Source organism: Macrobrachium nipponense, chromosome 7 (assembly GCF_015104395.2).
Source record: "Macrobrachium nipponense isolate FS-2020 chromosome 7, ASM1510439v2, whole genome shotgun sequence".
NCBI lineage: Eukaryota > Metazoa > Arthropoda > Malacostraca > Decapoda > Palaemonidae > Macrobrachium > Macrobrachium nipponense.
Window position 1 is genome coordinate 16,133,618 of NC_061109.1, and position 21,545 is coordinate 16,155,162.

General features: G+C 36.9%; 1 protein-coding gene across 2 annotated transcripts in view; it reads right to left on the reverse strand.

The window, feature by feature from the left end:
• Positions 1-21,545, reverse strand: part of LOC135217365 (monocarboxylate transporter 7-like) — a 44,245-nt gene that overhangs the window by 21,971 nt on the left and 729 nt on the right. For both annotated transcript variants that reach the window (XM_064253208.1, XM_064253207.1), the window contains exon 2: positions 9,463-9,634. In XM_064253208.1, the coding sequence (XP_064109278.1) occupies positions 9,463-9,606 (144 nt within the window). In that variant the 5' untranslated portion in view covers positions 9,607-9,634. The remainder of the gene's footprint in view (positions 1-9,462; positions 9,635-21,545) is intronic.

Sequence of the window (21,545 nt, forward strand, 5' to 3'; positions counted from 1 at the left end):
TTTACCTAGTCTTCAGAACTCCTGGACTAGATCCCTGGACTAGATCCCTGGCAAGGGGTAGATAATCATTTGTATTAATAATTGGTAAAATAGCCAAATTGAAGAGCGGACAGGTTGACGACCCCTCACACGAAAGCATTCGTGATTCTTACATGTGTTGCTAGTGTTACCAAAATGCAGCCGAAAGATTCAGGGCAGCGCTCCACTACTCAAAGTGAAAGATAAACAAAACAAGGGACTGGCTACACTGCCACACTCGTCCACAACAGAAACGAAAACATTTCACAGTTCCAATTACTTTTACAACATCAGTGTAAAGATATTAGAGGAGGATGATGAATCAATTCCTAAATAAATCACTAATAATTAAAGGAATATTTTTCCCATTACAAAGCTTTTCCCTCTGGGAAGAATTGATTCATGTCCACTCTAATATCAAGGACAACTTTTCCTAACGGAACCAAACCGCTCCTTAGATGGGTCTGCGACTGTGAAAAACAGGTCTTGAACAGTAGGAACAAGCAACGATCTCAACTGGAGACTAAAGGGGTTCTTGCAACAACATAAAACAAGGATATACTTGAGTACTAAATGGGGACACTACCATATAGGTGTGCGTTCAATACAGCTTTCCTAATAGCTTTGTCTAGCCTAATACTGGGGTTAGATTGACTCCACTTACACAGGATGTCACATCACTCTGCAACAAAAGAGTTCTCCACATGTGAAGACAGAATTTACTCCTATTGAGGCGTCCTAATGATTATCAAACTCACCTGAGCTCTTGGCTAGAAACGACTCTAAACTTGAATCTCAAAGGGGTTTGGAAAGTGGCGTACTCTATCCTCTAAAATGTACCAAACCAGTACTACAAGAGCAAAACTCTGACAATTTCCTATAAGACAAGACCCATAAGACACAATTGCATTCCCAACCAGGGCACTACGTAAATTCTTGTACAAAATGTTTTACATTATTCCTTTGTTCATTACCTCAACACTACAAAGTTTTCACATTACTGGCCACGGCGAATAGAAAAATTACATTTTCATCACTCTCAAACAAATAAAGAGAATACACAAAACATACAAACTTACAGTACTGTACATCATCACACAGAGTCTATATCTCTTCAATGAGACGTGAAGGAGGCACAATATTCCTAGCACCTCTTGTACGAACTCCTTCAGTTACTATATCAGGCACATTTTCAGAGTGCTCTGTCATGGTAACTAACCATTCTTCATCACCGTGGAATGGCTTTAGTTTATTAGCAGCTCGTTCTACGATTGTATCATCAAACAAATTTTTCAACACATAAGTGGATCCATCTCGCACAACTTCTACCACTCTATAGGGTCCGAGCCACTTAACATTTAACTTTCGACTAGTACCAGGTATTTGAGTCTCATTTCTGACCCAGACTAGTGAATTCTTTTCAACACTCGTATTCACTCGCTTTTGATTAGCTATACTTAAAAATGTTTTTGACCTCTCTAAGTGGGTCTTTTGGATTATCTCATGAACTTTGGCAATATCAGAATCACTCACTTCATCATCAATTGACGGTAATGTAGTTATTATTTGTCTAGCAGGTCTCCTGCTAAAGAAGACATAATGTGGTTGTTCACCTGTTGTTGCGTGGACAGCACAATTAAGGACTCGTTGGGTTTTGCCTAAATAGGTTGGCCACTGATAAGGATGACCCTGACACATGACATTCAATAGGGTCTTCATAGTCCTATGCATTCTTTCTGATATGCTGTTACCTTCAGGATGGTATGGTGTGATGAAACCAGTATTTATATTGTGCTTTTGGCAAATATCTCTAAACTGTTGTGATGTGAATTCAGCCACATTGTCAAGAATTACACACCCTGGAATTCCAAAATCATTTAAATATTTCTGAAAATTCTTACTGACCACTTCTGTAGTCTTATTCCTCAGTGGGTAAAACTTCACAAAGCGTGAATAATGATCAATCACTGTAAGCACATAACGGTACCCATTTGCACCAGACATCATATCTGTCAAATCAATACTGATACGCTCCAAGGGTTTACGTACTGGTGGAAGTTCTTGGAATTTCTGCTGTAAGGATGGACTGTCTTTATGAACCTGACATGTAATGCATTCTTTAACAAACTTAACCACATCAGATCTAAGTGAAGGCCAATAGAAATAAGTCTCCAGAGCATCAATAGTTTTCCTTCTCCCTAAATGACTAACAACAGACTCATGACCAAACTTCAAAGCAGCTTTCCTAAGCTCCTGCGGTACCACAAGTCTTAACTGAATACTATTGTCATGCTTGTCAGCACTCAGATATAACAAGCCTTCATACAGCATAAACTGATGGATGAATGCTCTGGGAAACTTCTTCCTAGGCAATTTTCCTCCTTTTAAGTAAGCAATCAACTCCCCCCCAACCCAAGATAATTGTCTTGATTATTGTGAAAGATTGCCCTAACTGGCCTACTTAACTGATCAGCTACCTCATTGTGCTTTCCTGGCCTATACACAACTTTGAAGCGATAATCTTGCATTTCAATAATCCATCTATTCATCCTAGGTGACTTTGTCTTTCTTTTGAATACTGACACAAGAGGCTGATGGTCTGTGTGAATGGTAAATGGAACACCCCAAAGAAAATGATGAAACCACCTACATGCTAACACAATAGCAAAGGCCTTCCCTATCTGTTAGTAGAATATCTCTGTTCTACAGGCTTCAATTTCTTTGAAAAGTATCAAACAGGTTTCAAAAGGCCATCACTCTCCTGCATCAGCACTGCTCCTACATGATTCAGACTAGCATCTGTGAATAACTGAAAAGGTCTTGTCATGTCTGCTTTTATGAGCAAAGGAGCTGTCATAAGGAGCTGTTTCAACTGCTCAAAACTAGACTGACACTCTGGTGTCCATGCAAATGGCTCTTTCATTCTTAAAAGATTGGTTAAGGGGACAGCATTTTAGCAAAATTTTTATATGTGCTTACAATAATACCGCACATTCTAAAAATCTTCTAGTTTCTTTGACATCAGTAGGAGCTTTCATATCTCTGATGGCACTTATGTTGTCAGGACAAGGCTTGCATCCTTCTTTGGATATTATATGGCCAAGAAATTTTATCTCTTTTTTGCGCAAAATGACACTTCTTGATGTTTAATTTCACACCCTTTTCACTAAATAATTTGAACAGCTCTTCTAATCTCTCAATTAATTCTTCCAAGCTGGGTGCCCATATTACAATATCATCTAAAATAATTCTTAGGTATCCCTTTTTTAGTAATGGAGCCAAGATATTACCTATTTACCCTTGAAAATATAGCTGGGCTGCAACTCAAACCAAACGGTAACCTCTTAAACCTATATAAGGAGACTCCATCACTAAACGTTGTCAGATCTCTACTATCTTCATCTAATTCTACTTGATAATAAGCATCTTTCATGTCTAATGAAGCATAAAATTGATTCCCTGATGCTTGGACTCCAACTAACTCGTTCTAATCTTAGGCAAGGACATGGATGTCAGTTTGAAGGTGGGTATTGACTTTTCGATAGTCCAAGCACATCCTTTGAGAATTGTCTGGTTTCCTTACCAAGACTATAGGACTTAACCATGCAGCTGTGGATGGCTCAATTATATCTTTAGCTTCCATATCTTCCAACATATTTGCAATCAGCTGCTTGGCTTTCTCAGGGTATCTATACATGGGTGACCTAACTGGTTCAGAATCACTAACAATAATATGTCCCTGAACTCCCTTGAATTTTCCTATTTCATTAATCTCCACTATGAAAACTTGGTGATTTTTCATGATTAGATTCTTTAATTGGGCCTGCTGTTCATCATCTAAATGTGACCAATCTTGCTGTGCAATCAAATTTTCCAGCTTTTTCTCTCTAGTGCATCCTTGTTCTGGTACAACACGCATGCTTTCAGGGATCAGCTCATTCCTAATTTCAATCTTTTGACATGTGGGAGCTACTGAAATGATGTCCCTTTCATCAATCTTATTGTAAGTACCTGTCAGTGTTCCTATTTTCAACTTAACTACACCCTTTGTACTATTTTTGAGAGGTATATGTACTTCCTGATTATCAGTGACTTTAAGGCACAAAGCCTTCGTAGCACCATAGGCTTTTAAGTCTGAGGTATATTCGAGTATTGTATCTTTTAATTCATTTACTGACACAGCATAAATACCTGCAGAAGAGGGAGGTAGGATAATCTTTTTCTTTAATCTTATCTCATCTACTCCAAGGCTTAATGGCTGAATAATTTTGAGATTCCTAATTCTCCTTGTGGAAGGTCTCAGTTTAAGAAACCGCACATGATATGTAATATTATCCCAAATTACTATACCCTTTTTATGGTCCCATGTTAGACAAGCAACCCCAAGCAAATCTGTGCCCAATAGAATTTCTGTATCTAACAAGTTGTCTGGCACAATAAAAAATAAGTGAGTAACAACTCTAGTGCCACTATGAACATTTAAATAAACAGATCCTAGTACTGGTGCAACTGCCTGGGTGACTCCTGTTAACCTTGGTAAATTTCTCATCTTGGCAGGCTTCAAACCTAAGCTTTCCACAAAGGATTTCTTAACTATACTGGCACAGCTACCTGTATCAACTAAGGCTTCAATCATGTTATCATTAACCACCAGACTGATACTAGGAGCTCGTGCTGGACTCCTTAGTCATTTTATACCTACTTTTCCTGGACATCCTACATGACCTCTCCTACTATTTTGTTGGAAACAATCAAAACAAACTCCCTTTGGAGGATCAAGAGGACATTCAGACAGATCATGGTCAGTCACTCTGCAAAAGGCACAATATTTACTATTACTCTTTTGTTTCTTCATGTTTACTTTCTCCAGTTTTTTATTTAACTCTTCAAGCTTCTTTCTTAAATTATCTAGCTCACTTCTTTGTAATTCCCCTTGTTGAACACCTGTTTACTGGGGTTGATGATTGAGGGTTCCCGGTGCCTGAAATTGGCAAGACACTATTCCCATTACTACTATTCATTCCTTGAGCCCTATAATATTCTTCTTCGGCCCATGTCATGAAATTTTCCAATGGAATATGATCTGCTAAGAAATCAACTAGTTTGGCTTGGGCCTGTGAATTCAATCCCTTATACACCTTTGTCTTAAGAAATTTATCTGATGTTGGAATTGGAACATTGGGGAATTTCAAAGTTAAAGCTGAGATTTTACACTGTAATTTGTTAATAAAGGAACTAGGAGGTTCATCAAAATAGTAAGTCATGGCAGTAATCTCTTGCCATGCCTGTAACAGAGTGGCTGAGCCAATAAACTGCTTCTTCATAAGTTTCTTAATCTCATCCCAAGGTAGATTATTACCCTGTTTTACTAACGCTGCTGTTAAGAATGTAGCTATATCTGGTTCAGCCCGGGCCATTGCCACTTCTATTCTTCTGTCGTCTGAGCTAGTGCATGACTCTACTTGTCTAAAAAAAGTATTAAGTCTATTGTCAGCAAGAACTCCCTTGAGTTCAGAAAGTTTGAGAAGGGCTACATCTTTCGGCTTTAACACTGGTACACTCTGAGGAATTGCTACTGGAGTGTTTATTGAATAAAAGAATGGATTGGTATTAGTAAAGGGATAAGTAGGCTGTGGTCCAAGGAAAGGATTGGGTATTACAGTCTGTTGACCTTGCTGCAAAATGAATGGGTTTGACTGACTGGTATGAGGGTTTTGACAAGAGTTACCCGATGATGGATTAGGTATAGGTGTGGATGGTTATGTAGGAGGTTGTACTACCACTGCAGGGTTAGGTGGTGTAGATGAGACATTAATGGGTATTAAGGGCACTGTACTTGCGATAGTAGTTGTGTTTTGTGGTGGGTACTTAGTATTTGTACGAGGTGGTATTGGGGGTATGTATTGTGGGGTTCCTGTTATGGTACTGAGGTTGTCACATGAGAATGGATTACTTGGAATGTGAGACGTATGTGGTGTAGACATTATGGGGGGTTGAGTGTTATTACGGTTGGGTGTTAAGTGTTGTATGGTCCCCTGTATGTCAACCAACTTCTGGTCCAAGTCCTTGATTTGATTTGTTAAATCTCCCACTTGAGACCAAATGTCCTGGTAGGATTGAGTGAAGCTCTTAACTGTCTGTAATGTTTGTTGTGTTTCTTGTTCTAATTGAATTAGATCAATATATGATTCATCAGTACCAGTCACCATTGTTACAGTATTTCAAACACTTATATATAATCAAATAATAAAATGTAAACTACATTAAGAGACAATACCATACAATCTGTTACTATAGAAATAATGAATATGCATGTAAATAAGTCATGACCTTAATCAGACAAATATCAACAATACTGTATAAAGAAATGCATACAATACGACAAAACATTATATGTGACCTACATAATACATATAGGCACAGTGGGTCTGGATCAATAGCACTGGGCTACAGATCCAACACAGCTGCCACCAAATGTCACGGGCGGATTTTCCCCGCCACGACATTAAGATACGAGAAGAATAAGACTACTAGTATACATATACACTTTTGTCAGTCTTCTTGCCTGGAGACACGGGTCGGAGAATGGTACTGTGTCATAGTTGACACGGTGGGTATGAAGACTGACGTTTACGCTGCCTGGAAAATAGGGTAGGCCTGTCCTACCTGCTATTACATGATATTCCTTGTGCGTATGGGTCTTACTACTGATGAGGCCAGGTGATGTCTTCCCACTGGGAGGCAGTTGAAGTGCTGATCTCCATTTTAGGGGTATTGACGAAAATTCCTGGTATTCAGCTTGTTTCTTTATTACTCATTACATCATGCCAAATTTCTCCCAGGCCTAGTCTCCTGGACTTGATTAATTTACCTAGTCTTCAGAACTCCTGGACTAGATCCCTGGACTAGATCCCTGGCAAGGGGTAGATAATCATTTGTATTAATAATTGGTAAAATAGCCAAATTGAAGAGCGGACAGGTTGACGACCCCTCACACGAAAGCATTAGTGATTCTTACATGTGTTGCTAGTGTTACCAAAATGTAGCCGAAAGATTCAGGGCAGCGCTCCACTACTCAAAGTGAAAGATAAACAAAAAAAGGGACTGGCTACACTGCCACACTCGTCCACAACAGAAACGAAAACATTTCACAGTTCCAATTACTTTTACAACATCAGTGTAAAGATATTAGAGGAGGATGATGAATCAATTCCTAAATAAATCACTAATAATTAAAGGAATATTTTTCCCATTACAATTGACTTTCAGCAGTGTTACCATACGCAGCTCTACTGATTTTTTTTGCGTTATTTATGATTTAATGGTTAGAATGCAGAAAATTTAATGGTTAGAATGCGTATTATCCGATGTAGAATTATTTTCCGTGACGTAAAAAAAAGCTACTCGTTACTAGCTTGACCGAAGAAAAATAAAGGATTTCGATAAAATTCATTTATATAAATAAGCAGGATATGTTTTAGAGCCATATTTTCATGATAAAACCTAAAAAGGCAAAGTGAAGAATTTTATTACTTAGCACCGTGGCTGTGGTCAGAATATCCACGGAGGGTTGCCAGATGTCACTAGAAAGCCACACTAGTAGACGAAAATCCTCGAAACGGCAACACTGTCTCAAGTCATCCCGTCAAAGCAAGTTACAGACGCTTGGTTCCAAGCGACCGAAAACTCAATATGCAACAAAAAGTCGAGATGAAGATGCAGAGTCGTGGTGTTTACATAAACATTACTCTCTCCATTTGGAATGATATTGTCATTTAACTCCACGTTATGGAACACCAGAGAAGTGGTGATCATTATCAACGGGCACCTTGTGACTTAAATTACCAACAATATGCAAAAAGAGTACCGTAGTGTGACGCAATCATCACCGCTCCACGGGCCACTTGTCTGTTCTCTCTCGATCCGTAAGAAATGAATGGGGCCGAATTTGAAACGACCAGGAAATCGTTAATAGAGGAAAGTTAGCATCAGACCCATATATCTTGATTGAAAGCAAGACAGATTTATTAAATAGTATGTACAAAAAATACTTGTTGATTATCAAAAAAATCAAATGACAACTAAGCAGCATATTTAATGTAACATTATACAAATACCTATTTTTCTTCATCAATTTGTATGGGTCGAAATGCTAACTTTCTTATATTAGCGATTTCATGGGCGATTCAAATCCACGCCTTTTCATTTCTTACGGAGCGAAAACGGCCAGGTGGCCCACCACGTGACCTGCGACGTCACGGCTACGATACTCCATTGCCAGGGCTAATTTTTTTTTTTTTTTTTTTTTTTTTTTTTTTGTCACATAATTCTGAATATCTTCGAACATCCTTTACAAAGACCAAATACTAATGGCCTGAAGATCGTTGAGGATATCAAGGGAATCATGAAATTTCTGTTCCTTAGATGTTCTCCTCAGAGCTTAGTTTATTGGTTAGATGGGGGGAAAAAATCACATTTGCAATCACCACGATTGTCACCGCATGCAGGAAAAGCTCTGTAGGAAATAAAACTTCCCATCCCACTAATAAAGTCTGGGACAATCAGGATAATCGAATAAATAGGTATACATACAGGCGAGTTATTTAGCGAAACGCTTATAACCTGAGGAAAAAAAAATGAATTAAACAGTTATTCTTACCAAGAGATATTTCGCTGACAAAGAGCTAATTATTCTTCTCTCTCTCTCTCTTCTCTCTCTCTCTCTCTCTCTCTCTTCTCTCTCTCTCTCTCTCTCTGTATATAATATATATATATATATATACATGATATTATATCGAGTCTATAATATACTATAAATTAATATATTATATGACTTACTAGAACTTCACAGTCATATAACTCCATTGCATTAAAAATGTACGGAATTTTTTCTATGTACATTTACAAAAGTAAAAATTCCGAAATGTCTCGCAATGGCCATAAAACATAGATAGCAAAACCGAATGAATAGAAGGTTCTAAAATTCTATGAAGTCTTTAGCATAGTTAAAAGAAAAAACTCGATATGCAAATGAAAGCATTGCATAACCACAATTATCTCCACATTAAATATTGTCAACAAGCTTTAAACAAATATAAATCTTAAGCCTTCTTGGATATCTTACAAAACCTTCGAAACTTGGACCCATTATTTGGGAAAAGATTTGTCTCTGGACGCTTTCCCTGACCGTTTAGACTTAAAATTGTGGGTTAAAAAGGAAGTGAGTCATTTCCTATCCATTTCTAAATGTTCAATGGCGCCAATGTGGGATTTTCCACATCCATGAAAGTCATATATAGTCAGGAAAGTCTTCTGATGTTTAAGTTTTGTCATGGATCAAGGTCACTCACCTACCTTCTCGGTTCCATCAAGATTCAGTCATAATGATAATAATAATAATGAACACCTTACAGAACAGAATGAACATTGATTATAATTATTTACCTTGACGATGAAATCAGCGAAAACGATGACCCACCCATACCCGCCGTCAGGAGGCACCCGAGACGGGCAGGAAGGTCCTGCTCCTCCCACTGTCTCCTCGTCAAGTGAGTTGGCAGGTCTCCGAGACGAATCCATTTCGGACATAGTATATCTTCCTCGGCGTTCAGGAAAACTGTCAATAAAGATAAATGAAACACTGCAGAAAAAAAATGTCTGAAAGTGGCAGCAGCTGATCACAACTATGTGAACTCTCGAGATAGACTGAGTTTCCAGCCCTGTCATTGGCTCATCAACAGCCAATCAGGAGCGTCGTAAGGGAATGGCCTAGACATCAAATGCACGGTTGATGTGAATCTGCTATAGTATTCAAACATAGAATCCAGTAAGAATTAAGTCCACCTACTAATCTAGGTCATGCATGTCCTAACTCATTCTGGTAAGGTGGCCAGTCTGTCTTCATTTTCATGACCGATAACAGTTCATACTCTATCCACTCGTTTATATAAAGAACTGGGAGGTGTTCATCCCAGAATCTCTTAAATATATATATATATATATATATATATATATATATATATATAATATATATATATATATATATATATATATATATATATATACGAGCATTAAGCTACAATTGTCATTTGATATCCAATTCGCTCTACCTCGGAAACGATATATTTGTATATATGTAAACCGAAGAGGATTTCTTTAGTCCATTAAAAGTTCATCACCTCATGGGCTCGAACCCCCGATCACGAGAACTCACGACGTACAGTGGTGCTTTACCTATCCGGCTATCAATAGAAATACAAGCCTATGTGTGTACACACACACACATATAATATATATATATATATATATATATATATATATATATATATATATATATATATATATATATGTGTGTGTGTGTGTGTGTGTGTGTGTGTGTGTGTGTATGTGTGTGTTTGTATAGTATATATAAGCTAAAATATTTTCTGCTAAAACAGAAATCTATCAAATGAAAGGAGCAAATAAAAACACCAAAAGGGTAGAAAGTTATAGCTGTATTTCACAGACACTGTCTGTCTCCCTCAACAGGCAGGTAATGAATGAAATAAGAGTTACAGAGCAGCGTTATTTATACCTAAGATGGAATATTCCAGAAGTCAGTCATGACTTCTCCTTACTCTTCTTAACCACTGGTTGGATAAAGATTTTATCTATCAGATCTAAATCCCAGGCTCCTTTTGAGAGCTTCATCATATTTCTTTGGTTAATCATTGCTGATTCTATTATCTGGCTTTTGAACAGACAATTGCTGCTATAAGTTATACATGACATATTCCAGTTTATTTTGTGATTATGATTGTTTATGTAGTTAAAAATAGCTGAGTTCTGTTATCCATATCTTATACTCGTACGTTGTATTAGTCTTTGTGGGAGTGATTTGCCCGTAAAACCAATGTAGGATTGGTAACAGTCAAGTTAAGGGGTTTCATTTACTCCCAGAATATGAAGTAATTCTGATGTAGTTGTGTCAGCTATATGAACTCGTTCTGATACTCTTGATACAGATTCAAATTCCACTACCAGACATCAGAATTACTTCACATTCTTACATTAGATCTAGGGCTTTGTAATCACAAGCATCTCCAAAATGTGTGAAGAAATCGAGAAATTGAGAGGGCATTAAAGTTATTGCAATTACATATGGATCTGGTAAAATATGACCAGTAGATATTATGATATATATATATATATATATATATATATATATATATATGCATATATATATATATATATATATATATATGATATATGTATATATATATACTATATATAATTATTATATATATACCTATATATATATCATATATTATATAATATATTATATATATATATACACTTACATACATATACATACATACATACATACTAGCAGCTGACCAACACAGCGCTGCCCAGGATAACCCTGAAGGACTTAAAAATATTTTCCTGCTCTTCCTTGTTCTGTCTCTTCTATCCAGAAATTACTGTGGTGACTGTCCCTTTTTATCCAAATATTAGTATTGTGTTGACTGTCCCATCTATCCTGATAGTTATGTCTAACTGTCCCACTTGTCCATCTATTACTTTGGTGACAGTTACATTTATCCAGGTATGATTCTACTGACTTTCCAATTTATCCAATTATCACTGTGCTGACTGTCCCTTTTAGCCAAGTATTACTGTGCTGAGTGTCATTTTTATCCAGACATTACTGTGGTAACTGTCTCTTTTATCCACATGTTACTGTGTTGACTGTTCCATTTATCCAGGTATCACTGTTCTGTCTGTCCATTTTATCCAGAAAATACTGAGGTGACTATCCATTTTATCCAGACATTACTGTGGTGACTGTCCCATTTGCACCTACTAAACCAAAACATACCTCACCCACTTAACTGAAACACCCCCACAAAACTTAAGCACCACACCCCCACTGAACCTGAACACAGCTCCCACCAAACCAAAACACATTTGCTGCTAAACCTAAACACATCCCATGCTAAACCTACATAGAGCCCCACTAAATCTAAACACTAAACACACACCCCCATGAAACTTAAGCACACACAACCGCTAAATCTAAACACAAAACTTGATACAGAATTATTAATTACAGGAAAGAAAAGCATTATCAGTAATAAATTTCATTGGTATTGAGTACATGAAATGAGGTAGGATAGATGCGAAGAGTTTATTAACCAAGTAAGTTACAAAAGGAAGGGGGATCACGAAGGGGAAGGGTACAGATTTGAAACCTATAGTATTATCTAAGTTGGGTCAAATGATGGCCACCTGCCAAATTTCATCTAGATTGATCAAGCAGCTCGGATTTCTATAGAGCACTAACATACAAACATACAAAATACAAACATTCACTTATATATATATATAAATCTATATATATACATATATATAAAGTATATATAAGGCAATAAATAGTTACAAAGAAACATACTTCTGACTCGCATTGTGAACGGGCCTCGGTCAGCCGAGTGACAGGCCAAGGCAGTACCAATTGACCTACAGAAGTCAAAAAAGAAGTTGGAACCTAAGTACTCCTTACCGTAGGTTTTCCCCAGGCAGGCTTCTGAAACCAAACATGCCCCACGCTCATGTGTTCACTATCTCCATCATATTTCACGGTGGAGGGTAATTCGAGTGAAATGGTACCAACTGACTCACTGGTGGATCAGGAAGTTGGGTAAAATTCGCCATGTTAGGCTTCAGAAACCTGCCTTGGGAAAAACTCAGGCGACAAGTACTTAGGGGCCAACTTCTTTTATGACGCTGGTAGGTCAGTCAGTACCACCTTGGCCTGTCACTCGGGCGACTGAGTCAGAAAAAAATATAATAAAAAAAAAACAAAAAATATATATATATATATATATATATATATATATAATATATAATATACATATATACAATATATATATATATATATATGTGTGTGTGTGTGTATGTGTGTGTTTGTGAGTGTGTAAATATTATACTAATAACCACTAATATCAAGCAGTTTATGTTATAGTATGGAAATCACTGTACTACTTTGAGAATAACTTAAACTACGGAAATTTCCAACTGATAAGCATCGGCTGAATCCTGACTGGAGTTGTTTATTCATAAGGTATAGTGAATTCGATGCTATACAATATTCATGGAATTATATTTGTAGACATTAGAATATATATATATAACATATATATATATACATATATATATATATGTTTATATATATATCTATATATATATATATATATTTATATATAAAACTGAATCACGAAAAATTCCAGGAAGGAAATGGAAACGGCGGAGTACAGCAAGGCCTTTCGACTCTTGTCCTTTACTTAGCAGTATTCTTTCGTCTCTCTTTCTTTCGTCGAATTTGGCTTTATTTATGTATATATGTATATGTAACCAGGTAAACTGTTTTCCTTATAAGTTTTACAATTTACTTATTTTCTTTGAAAAAATGGATCGATTATATACACAACATGGCTATTTTAAGTACTTGCCTATTATAACTGATACATCTACTTAATCACCATCCTACTCAGTGCTGCTAAATATAACGTAATGCTCTTTAAAACACTGATGTGATTTCACAGTTCCATTAACTATCAGTAAAATTTTAGGCCGAATCGAGGTGTTTGCCGTAAAATTCGTCGATAACATCACATTGACTCTCAGTCAATGCCAAGAAATCGTTAGTCATTTGTTCCAGATGACTGTCAACATATCAACATAAAAAGTGTTATCGACAAATCACACTGCTGGTGAAAGAGTTATCTATTCTGATTACAGTTTATTTTTTGTTCGTCTTCTAAGATTTGACCTTGGCTTTAACATCAAGAATGGCGCAAAATGTTCCATTGCTATTGTGTAGCATTTACTATTCAAAGAAGAATATTTATGAGTTTTGAATATGATTAATTCTTACTTAGACAAGTATTACTTGATGGGATACTTCATTAATAAAATGTAAGATAAGCAAAACATTTTGAAAATATTGAAGCCATAATTTTGGGGTCCTACCAGACGCGTCCAGATCCTGTTGGAACTTTTCAAACGAGTCAGTGTAATCATTCAGAGTAATAATAATAATAATAATAATAATAATAATAATAATAATAATAATAATAATAATAATAATAATAATTTTTATTATTATTAGTTATTATTATTATTATTATTATTATTATTATTATTATTATTATTTTTCGGGTCGATTTATCGTTTTTTACAAATAATGCATTTTTCATGAGCATCAAACTGCTTTTAAACACGTAAATATGTAATATTTGAATATCTAAGTTCTTTAATTGAACATATCTCTATCATTTTAATACCAGAAAAAGTGTTTCTACCAATCAGAGTGGCCTAAAGAAACCACAGACTCATTTTTACGTTCCTACAAATTCTTTAGGTCGATTGATGCTATTTTTCCTGAAATTCCCTGACTATGACATTTTAAAGAATATCGATAATGCAATATGCAAACGCAAAGTTGCAAATCTTTAGCTTAAAATCAACTCGATGAGTGAAAAAGCCTGTAGTAGTACTTTTTTTCAGTCATATATCAACATCAAATGTGAATTCCGTGCATGATTTAGTCATCATTCCTGACCATATGAAAAAATCGCTACAATCACGTAGTTCCAGGATGATTAGAAAATCGTTAACAAGTGCGACCGCTCTAACGATAGATACAGAGAGGACTAACCGCCAGATTTCTGCGCCATGAAGTCTCGCACAGCGCTGAATCTGCCGCGAAGAGGGAATGGAAAGGCAATGAATTCCTCCGGTCGCTCATTCTCCAGCAAATTCAAAGCGGACAAATGCCTCTCACTATGTTATAGAATACGGTAGCTTACCAATAACACTTAATTAGTCATATTGTGAACTGATGTATGTATGCAGAATTAATCAGTATCTTTATCAATGGCAGTAATTATGAAAATGCCTGGACATCAGATAACTGATATTGCCTAAAAATGGGGGGGGGGGGGGGGGGGAAATAGTGTTTTCTTGACGTATCAAAAGCAAAATCATGAATTATGTCCTCAAATAATGTCCAGACGATAGAGCACAACACGATCACTCCAGCATCGAGTTATAGTAGCCTAATACTAAAGTAAGATAATACGAGGGTTTGCGTGAACGGTAAGCTGTCTATCAGAACCATAGGAAGCTAATTATGTAATATAAAAACAATAAACAGACCACTAGGCCTCCCGTAACTTACGAAGGCATAACCATTAGTTTCTTAGTAAAAACTTTGTTTTGTATAGAAAGGACAAACGTTATGTAGGTTATCAATAAGAGTTCAGGATAACATGCATTAAATCACTCAGGACGAGAAAGTGGAACACCCTAGACTCATCCAACCCTAGTATCATTGACTGATAACTCGGGCAAACTTAAAACTTGAACTCAGCTTTCCGGGCAAAACACGCGACAATGTTACTCAATCAATTATCATTCACGCCATAGTTTTTATTTTCCACGTTGGAGCATAAATTCTCAGCGTGACAAAAGTGAAGTATTTCAGAACACGTACCTACAGCTGATCGTTCGAACGTTTTTATTTAAGAGAGAACGAACTGGTTGTTTGAAATTGCATATTGCAGTAGTAAAAAAGGTGATAATGCCCTATTTTCACAGTGCCGGACATTTACACTGTGCTAATGTGCTCATCTTTATTTACATTTGATGGAGGATTAACATAAAAAAATGTCAGCTCATGATTTTCAAAGATTTGCAAGATGGTTCATATGCAGATCTTGAATTAACATTTGCACCTCTACAGAGTTGGGTGTCATCATCTGCTTCATTGGTAAAAGTTTTGAGATATCTGAGGCTGTATCAGGCTTTACTTGAGTCAATGTAAAAAACGTCCAGCTGAAGACAGAATGTATAAAATGTCGAGTACCGTGAGATAATGACGATCATAGCATGTTTATGAACAGGCTAAAAGGACATAGTCCATTTCGTCAGTTATCTTGGACAGTTAGTTGACATCTCAAATGGGCTGATAGCAGTTCATTTTCAGGAATTAACTTCCGTGATGTTCAGCTGCATCGAAAGAGGAAAGTTGTTCCTTTGTCTAAACCAGTGTTTCTCAAACTTTCTCGTGCAGCGGACACCCTTTATTAAAATGACTCTATGTAGCGGACCTCTTATTATGATAATTTCCCTCTTGGGTTTAGAAGCGTTTTCAGGGTATAATATATAGTACTAAAATTGCTACTGAATTATTTGTTAATGGCTTATCTTTGACATAATTGTTTACATTCTACGTAAAATAGCTTTCACATTATAATTTTGCTCACAAATTTGAGTGAACTTAACAGCAACGCTTCCCCCTCACATTATCCTGAGGACCCCTTGGAACATTCCACGGACCCCTGGGAGTCCGCGGACCACACTTTAAGAAACACTGCTCTAAAGTCACATTCGGGGCAGAATAAAGATGCATCATAAAAATGTGACATTGAGCTTCCAACAAGAACTCTTTCGGGGAATGTTATGCCTGAGTCTTAGTCAAACCGAAATTGAATGCCTTTTGCCTCCAGAAAGAGACTTTATTGTTACTTCCTGTCTCATACTATGTTCTAAATGACGGAAATCTGCTTCAGTGAGTTCCTTAGCCAAAAGCAGCAACATTTGGTCAGATACTGGATTTGTATGTAAGCTATGTTGAGAGCTATTATGGAAAATGTTGCAATGTAGTTTTTGATGGGTATCCAGAGAGAGAGAGAGAGAGAGAGAGAGAGAGAGAGAGACACCACTAAAACAGCTGAACAAGAGCGCCGAGCAGGAAAGAGACCAGCAAGACGTATGACTTATTTATGAAATGACACCAGCTACTAAAGTAGATGCACATCAACCGTGCATTTAATGTCCAGGCAAGTCCCTTACGTTTCGTTTCGTTTCTATGGTGTTTTTACGTTGCATGGAACCAGTGGTGGTTATTCAGCAACGGGACCAACGGCTTGACGTGACTTCCGAACCACGCCGAGAGTGAACTTCTATCACCAGAAATTCCCATCTCTCACTCCTCAATGGAATGGCCTAGAATCGAACACGCGACCACCGAGGTGGGAAGCAAACACCATACCAACCACGCAACTGAGGCGCTTAAGTCCCTTACGACGCTCCTGATTGGCTATTGATAAGCCAACCACAGGACTGGAAACTCACGGTCTCTCTCGCGAGTTCACAGGGAAGGATGTATGCTCCAACTCTCCTGAGGGATACGTCTTTCAAAAGTATCCCTCAGGAGAGGTGAAACATAGATCCGGCCTATGTGAACTCTCGAGAGAGACTGAGAGTTTCCAGCGCTGGGATTAGCTTATCAACAGCCAATCAGGAGCGTCGTAAGGGACTGGCACATCAAATGCACCGTTGATGTGAATCTACTATAACTTTCCACAGCCCGATTTTCTATGAAACCGAGGAAATAAATGCGCTCTAATTATGTTGTTAGGCTTAAAAATAAAAATAAAGCTTATTCAGTTCCACAAGCTGAAAGTGATGCAGAAGCTGTTATTATCACAGTCGCTCTTGATCACGCTAAAAAAAAATATCCAACTGTCGTTCTTGGGCAGGAGACTGGTTTGCTTATAATAAAGATCTTGACAAACAGTATCTTAAACCAGGAAAATCAGGTAGCACTCACATTGTACAACATTCACAAAAGAAAAAAAAACATATGGGTGAAAGCTATGACATTTTACTTTTGGTTTATGCCCCGACATCTGCACTATACAAAAAAAGATAAAATGAGCGCACTTCGGCTTCTGCAAAATAATCAGGTTTTGCGAGAACAAATGAAAATGGCCAATCAGAAGGATGCCATAAAAGATTCCGATGAAAAGTTTATTCTTAAATGATATGGGTCTCAATCAGTCATTAAATGAGCTCAGATATTTCATGTATAATAGAATTATTGTATAGAAGAAAAGAAGTACATCTTTTCAACTGGCCTCTTTAGCCCCAACCAGCGCAGCTGCAGAACAACACTCCTACAGAGTGAATTTGCAAGTACAGGAATGACTTGGAAACTGCCTGGATCCACCAAAATGGTGTTGGTCAATGATATAAAAATCACTGAAACCTGTCCCCACTACCAAAGGAGCCACTCAAGTGAAACTCCCGAACCAGGTTTCGTGCAATTGTAAGGTTGCATGCAACAATAGGAGCAAATGTGCTCAATTCGGTATACTTTGCTCAGCCAAGGAAATAATTGTGAAAACTCAGTTGAAAGAATTTTAGAAGAGCCAGAGCACTGAGCTGGAAAATTGTGAAATAACCTGCTTGAAAATGTGTAGAGCAATTTTGATATTCATAGAATAATTCATTATTAAAAACTATTTATTGCCAACTGTGATGTAATGTAAGTATAATGTATACTGTATTTCTGGAAAATTATAAAAATATGTCATTTAAGTATTGCATAGAAAGAACAGCATCAGAATGTATTGATTTTACTTTTGCAGATGAACTTTATAATTATTATCTTTTAAGTATCATCAAAATATTCTCTAACCACTTAAAGATAAGCACTAGTTAATATTCACTGTATATTGTAATGTGATCTGGCAGATAAGTGTTCCTGGGAAACCAAACAATTTTTTCAACCTAGTATTGCATAAACCAAATTGAAGTTTGATTCCATTTAAAATAGATATTGTCTATCCATTTTAAATGGATAAACAATATCCATTTAAAATGGATATTGAATTTTCTACAAACACTGAAAATAACTGCAAATATTTCATGAAGTTGATAATGACACATAAATGTATATTAGTTTCCAAACTAATATATACCTGGTAATGCTGACTGTTTTGCGATCAAGCATATGGGAAAAATAGTTTCCGCCGTAACTTTTTCATTTTTCATCCTACAAAAAAACTTGTTGTATAATAAATGCTTATACTTTTACGAGGATTTTTTCTTTATTTTTTGGACATTTTCTGTAACTCTAACGGTTTAGAAGATAGAGGCGAATATATAAAAATCAGCCGCCATTTTCCAGTATGACGGCTAGAGCATAGCTTCAATAAGGACACTTAATATTTTAATAAGTATGGGGTCAGTGCATAACTGTGCCAAGTTTGAACTTCCTGCAATTAGTTAGGTCGATTTTCCTAATATTCCTCGACTATGAAAGATACTCTTGTTTTTATTACTCGTCGAGCTCAGGTCTATATATACTAATATATCTGGCTGATTTGAAAGCTTCAAGTTCAGTGCCACGGGGTAAGCACCCACTACCGTTCCGACGTTCCTCGTGGGTTGCTAGAGTTAGGCTACTATTATCTGGTAATTTAGTTTCGATTCCGTTAATTCATGCTCATGTCTCATAAAAACTGAATCTAGAATAGAAAGTATCAAGAAAAAGGTAACAAGAAAAAGCGTATTGGAAAGAAAGCTACAAGAAAAACGCAACAAGAGAGTAACAAGAAAACGAGTATCACCGGGTTTTCACATAATGTTTAATGATCAAATTTTGTCCACTGCTTCGAACGCAACGGAAGAGGACCCCATTCGTTAGCAGCTGCAGAGACCATCTAGTGGACGTTAACTTCAAGATGGCATCACCACAGTTCACTCAGGTGTATGTGTTCAGAGTTTCATTCAGTGAAAGTTATGTTTCATGTGTCTATGATCTGCTACAGAAGAAGCCAAGAGCAGTGTACTCACTCGGAGTTGTTTGATGCTATCGTTGGAGTTAGTATTTATCCTTCAGGTACAGACGGTTGTGAGCGACTTCGAAGCTGCTGTTTCATGTGCAGTGAGTGCCAGCTTTGGTGTAGTAGTGGATAGCAAGGGATGTTTCTACCACCTTACTAGAGCACTTGGCGTAAAATTCAAGGGATTGGTCTTACACAATATTGCCATTCAAACCAGCGGTTCCGGCTTTTCTGCGGTATGTTGGTATGCCTTCGTTCCCACTAATGAGGTACAAGAGGGCAGAAGAGCTGGTAGACTATTTTCAATCAACCTAGTACTATCTCGGGTAGATACAGATCCCGACAGATCGAGGATTCACAGGGTGTCAGGCTGCGTTGTGTACCCCCTAAGTAACCCCCTAAAGTCTGGAATGTCCATGAAGCTACATTACAAGGAAACTCCCGTACCAACAATGTATGTGAAGGTTGGAATAATAAGTTCTCAAACTTGGTTGGACACCAGCATCCCCCTATGTTTAAATGAATACAGTGGTTCCGACACTTTGGCACAACAAGACCTGATTGGCACTGCATCCAAACAAAAGAACAGCAGACAGGTCATTCAAATGCAGAAGCGACTACAACGTCTTTGCTATGACTGAGTGGAAGGAAGAAAGACCATCTCAGAATTTTGAGAAGGTATTGGACATAATATATGTATAATACGAATTCTTCATTAAAATAAATATATTATCTTGAAATAGTTCAAAAGTTCCAAATCTACATTTTTTTTTTCTTTTAGTCTTTAATGGTATGAATATGTAAATGTGACAGATGTTACTTTTTTCCAAAATACAAGAATTACTTAATTTTTTTCTGTCGTCTTTTTTTTCCTAGCAAAAGTTGTTACTTTTTAACTGTTACTTTGTTTCCTGATACTTTCCGATCACAAGTTCGAATGTGTCCCCTTGCAACATCCTCGTGCATAAGATTCTAGCAACGGACCTCGAAGTTTAAATCTTGGGAGTCCTCGAATCAGGCTAAAATTATTTCAGGCTTCCAATAAGGGACTCAGTTAATCATCACCACGAAAACGACAGAAGATTATCATTGCAGGACAACTTTTGCTTCTCACTTAACATCACTTTCAAAATTGCAATTGATGACTATACTACAGTTCGGGAATTTTCTCTTTTCTTCGATCCTGTGGTTTTCCAGAATAGACTTAGATCTACGTTTTTTTTTTCTTTTGCTTTAATTTGTGTATGACTGAACTATAAACAAGAAACAATGTAATGGCAGTTACCTAATTGAATGGATTGGCCCCAGTCGGTTTCCAACCAACCTTTTCTAATTCTCGCCCGCCCCCTTTCATTAAATGGCACATTCTCTCCGGCCGCCCCCCCCCCCCTTTCGTTAAATACTGTAATTTACTGGCATAGTCGGCACATGTCAATAATTCACAATATATATATATATATATATATATAATATATATATATATATATATATATATATATATATATGTATATATTACATATTATATATATATATATATATATATATATATATATATATACATATATAAATTCCTTAACATAGAATTTGAAAATGCTTTTAACTTTAGCCAACTAAATTTCATATTCATATCTGAAATAGTTTCTCATATTTTGAAATTCTGAATTCCATCGTAATTAATAGTTGTCAGATATAATCATCCCCTTCATCAAGCATTGGCGCCCCCCCCCCCCCCCCCACCCCTCGGCAGCCCTTCGAGGCCTCCCCGGGGGGAGGGGGTGGGGCGCGCCCTACAGGTTGGAAACCACTGGGTTAGCCTAATAGAAGGTTCAAAAGGGCCATCGTCTCCCATGT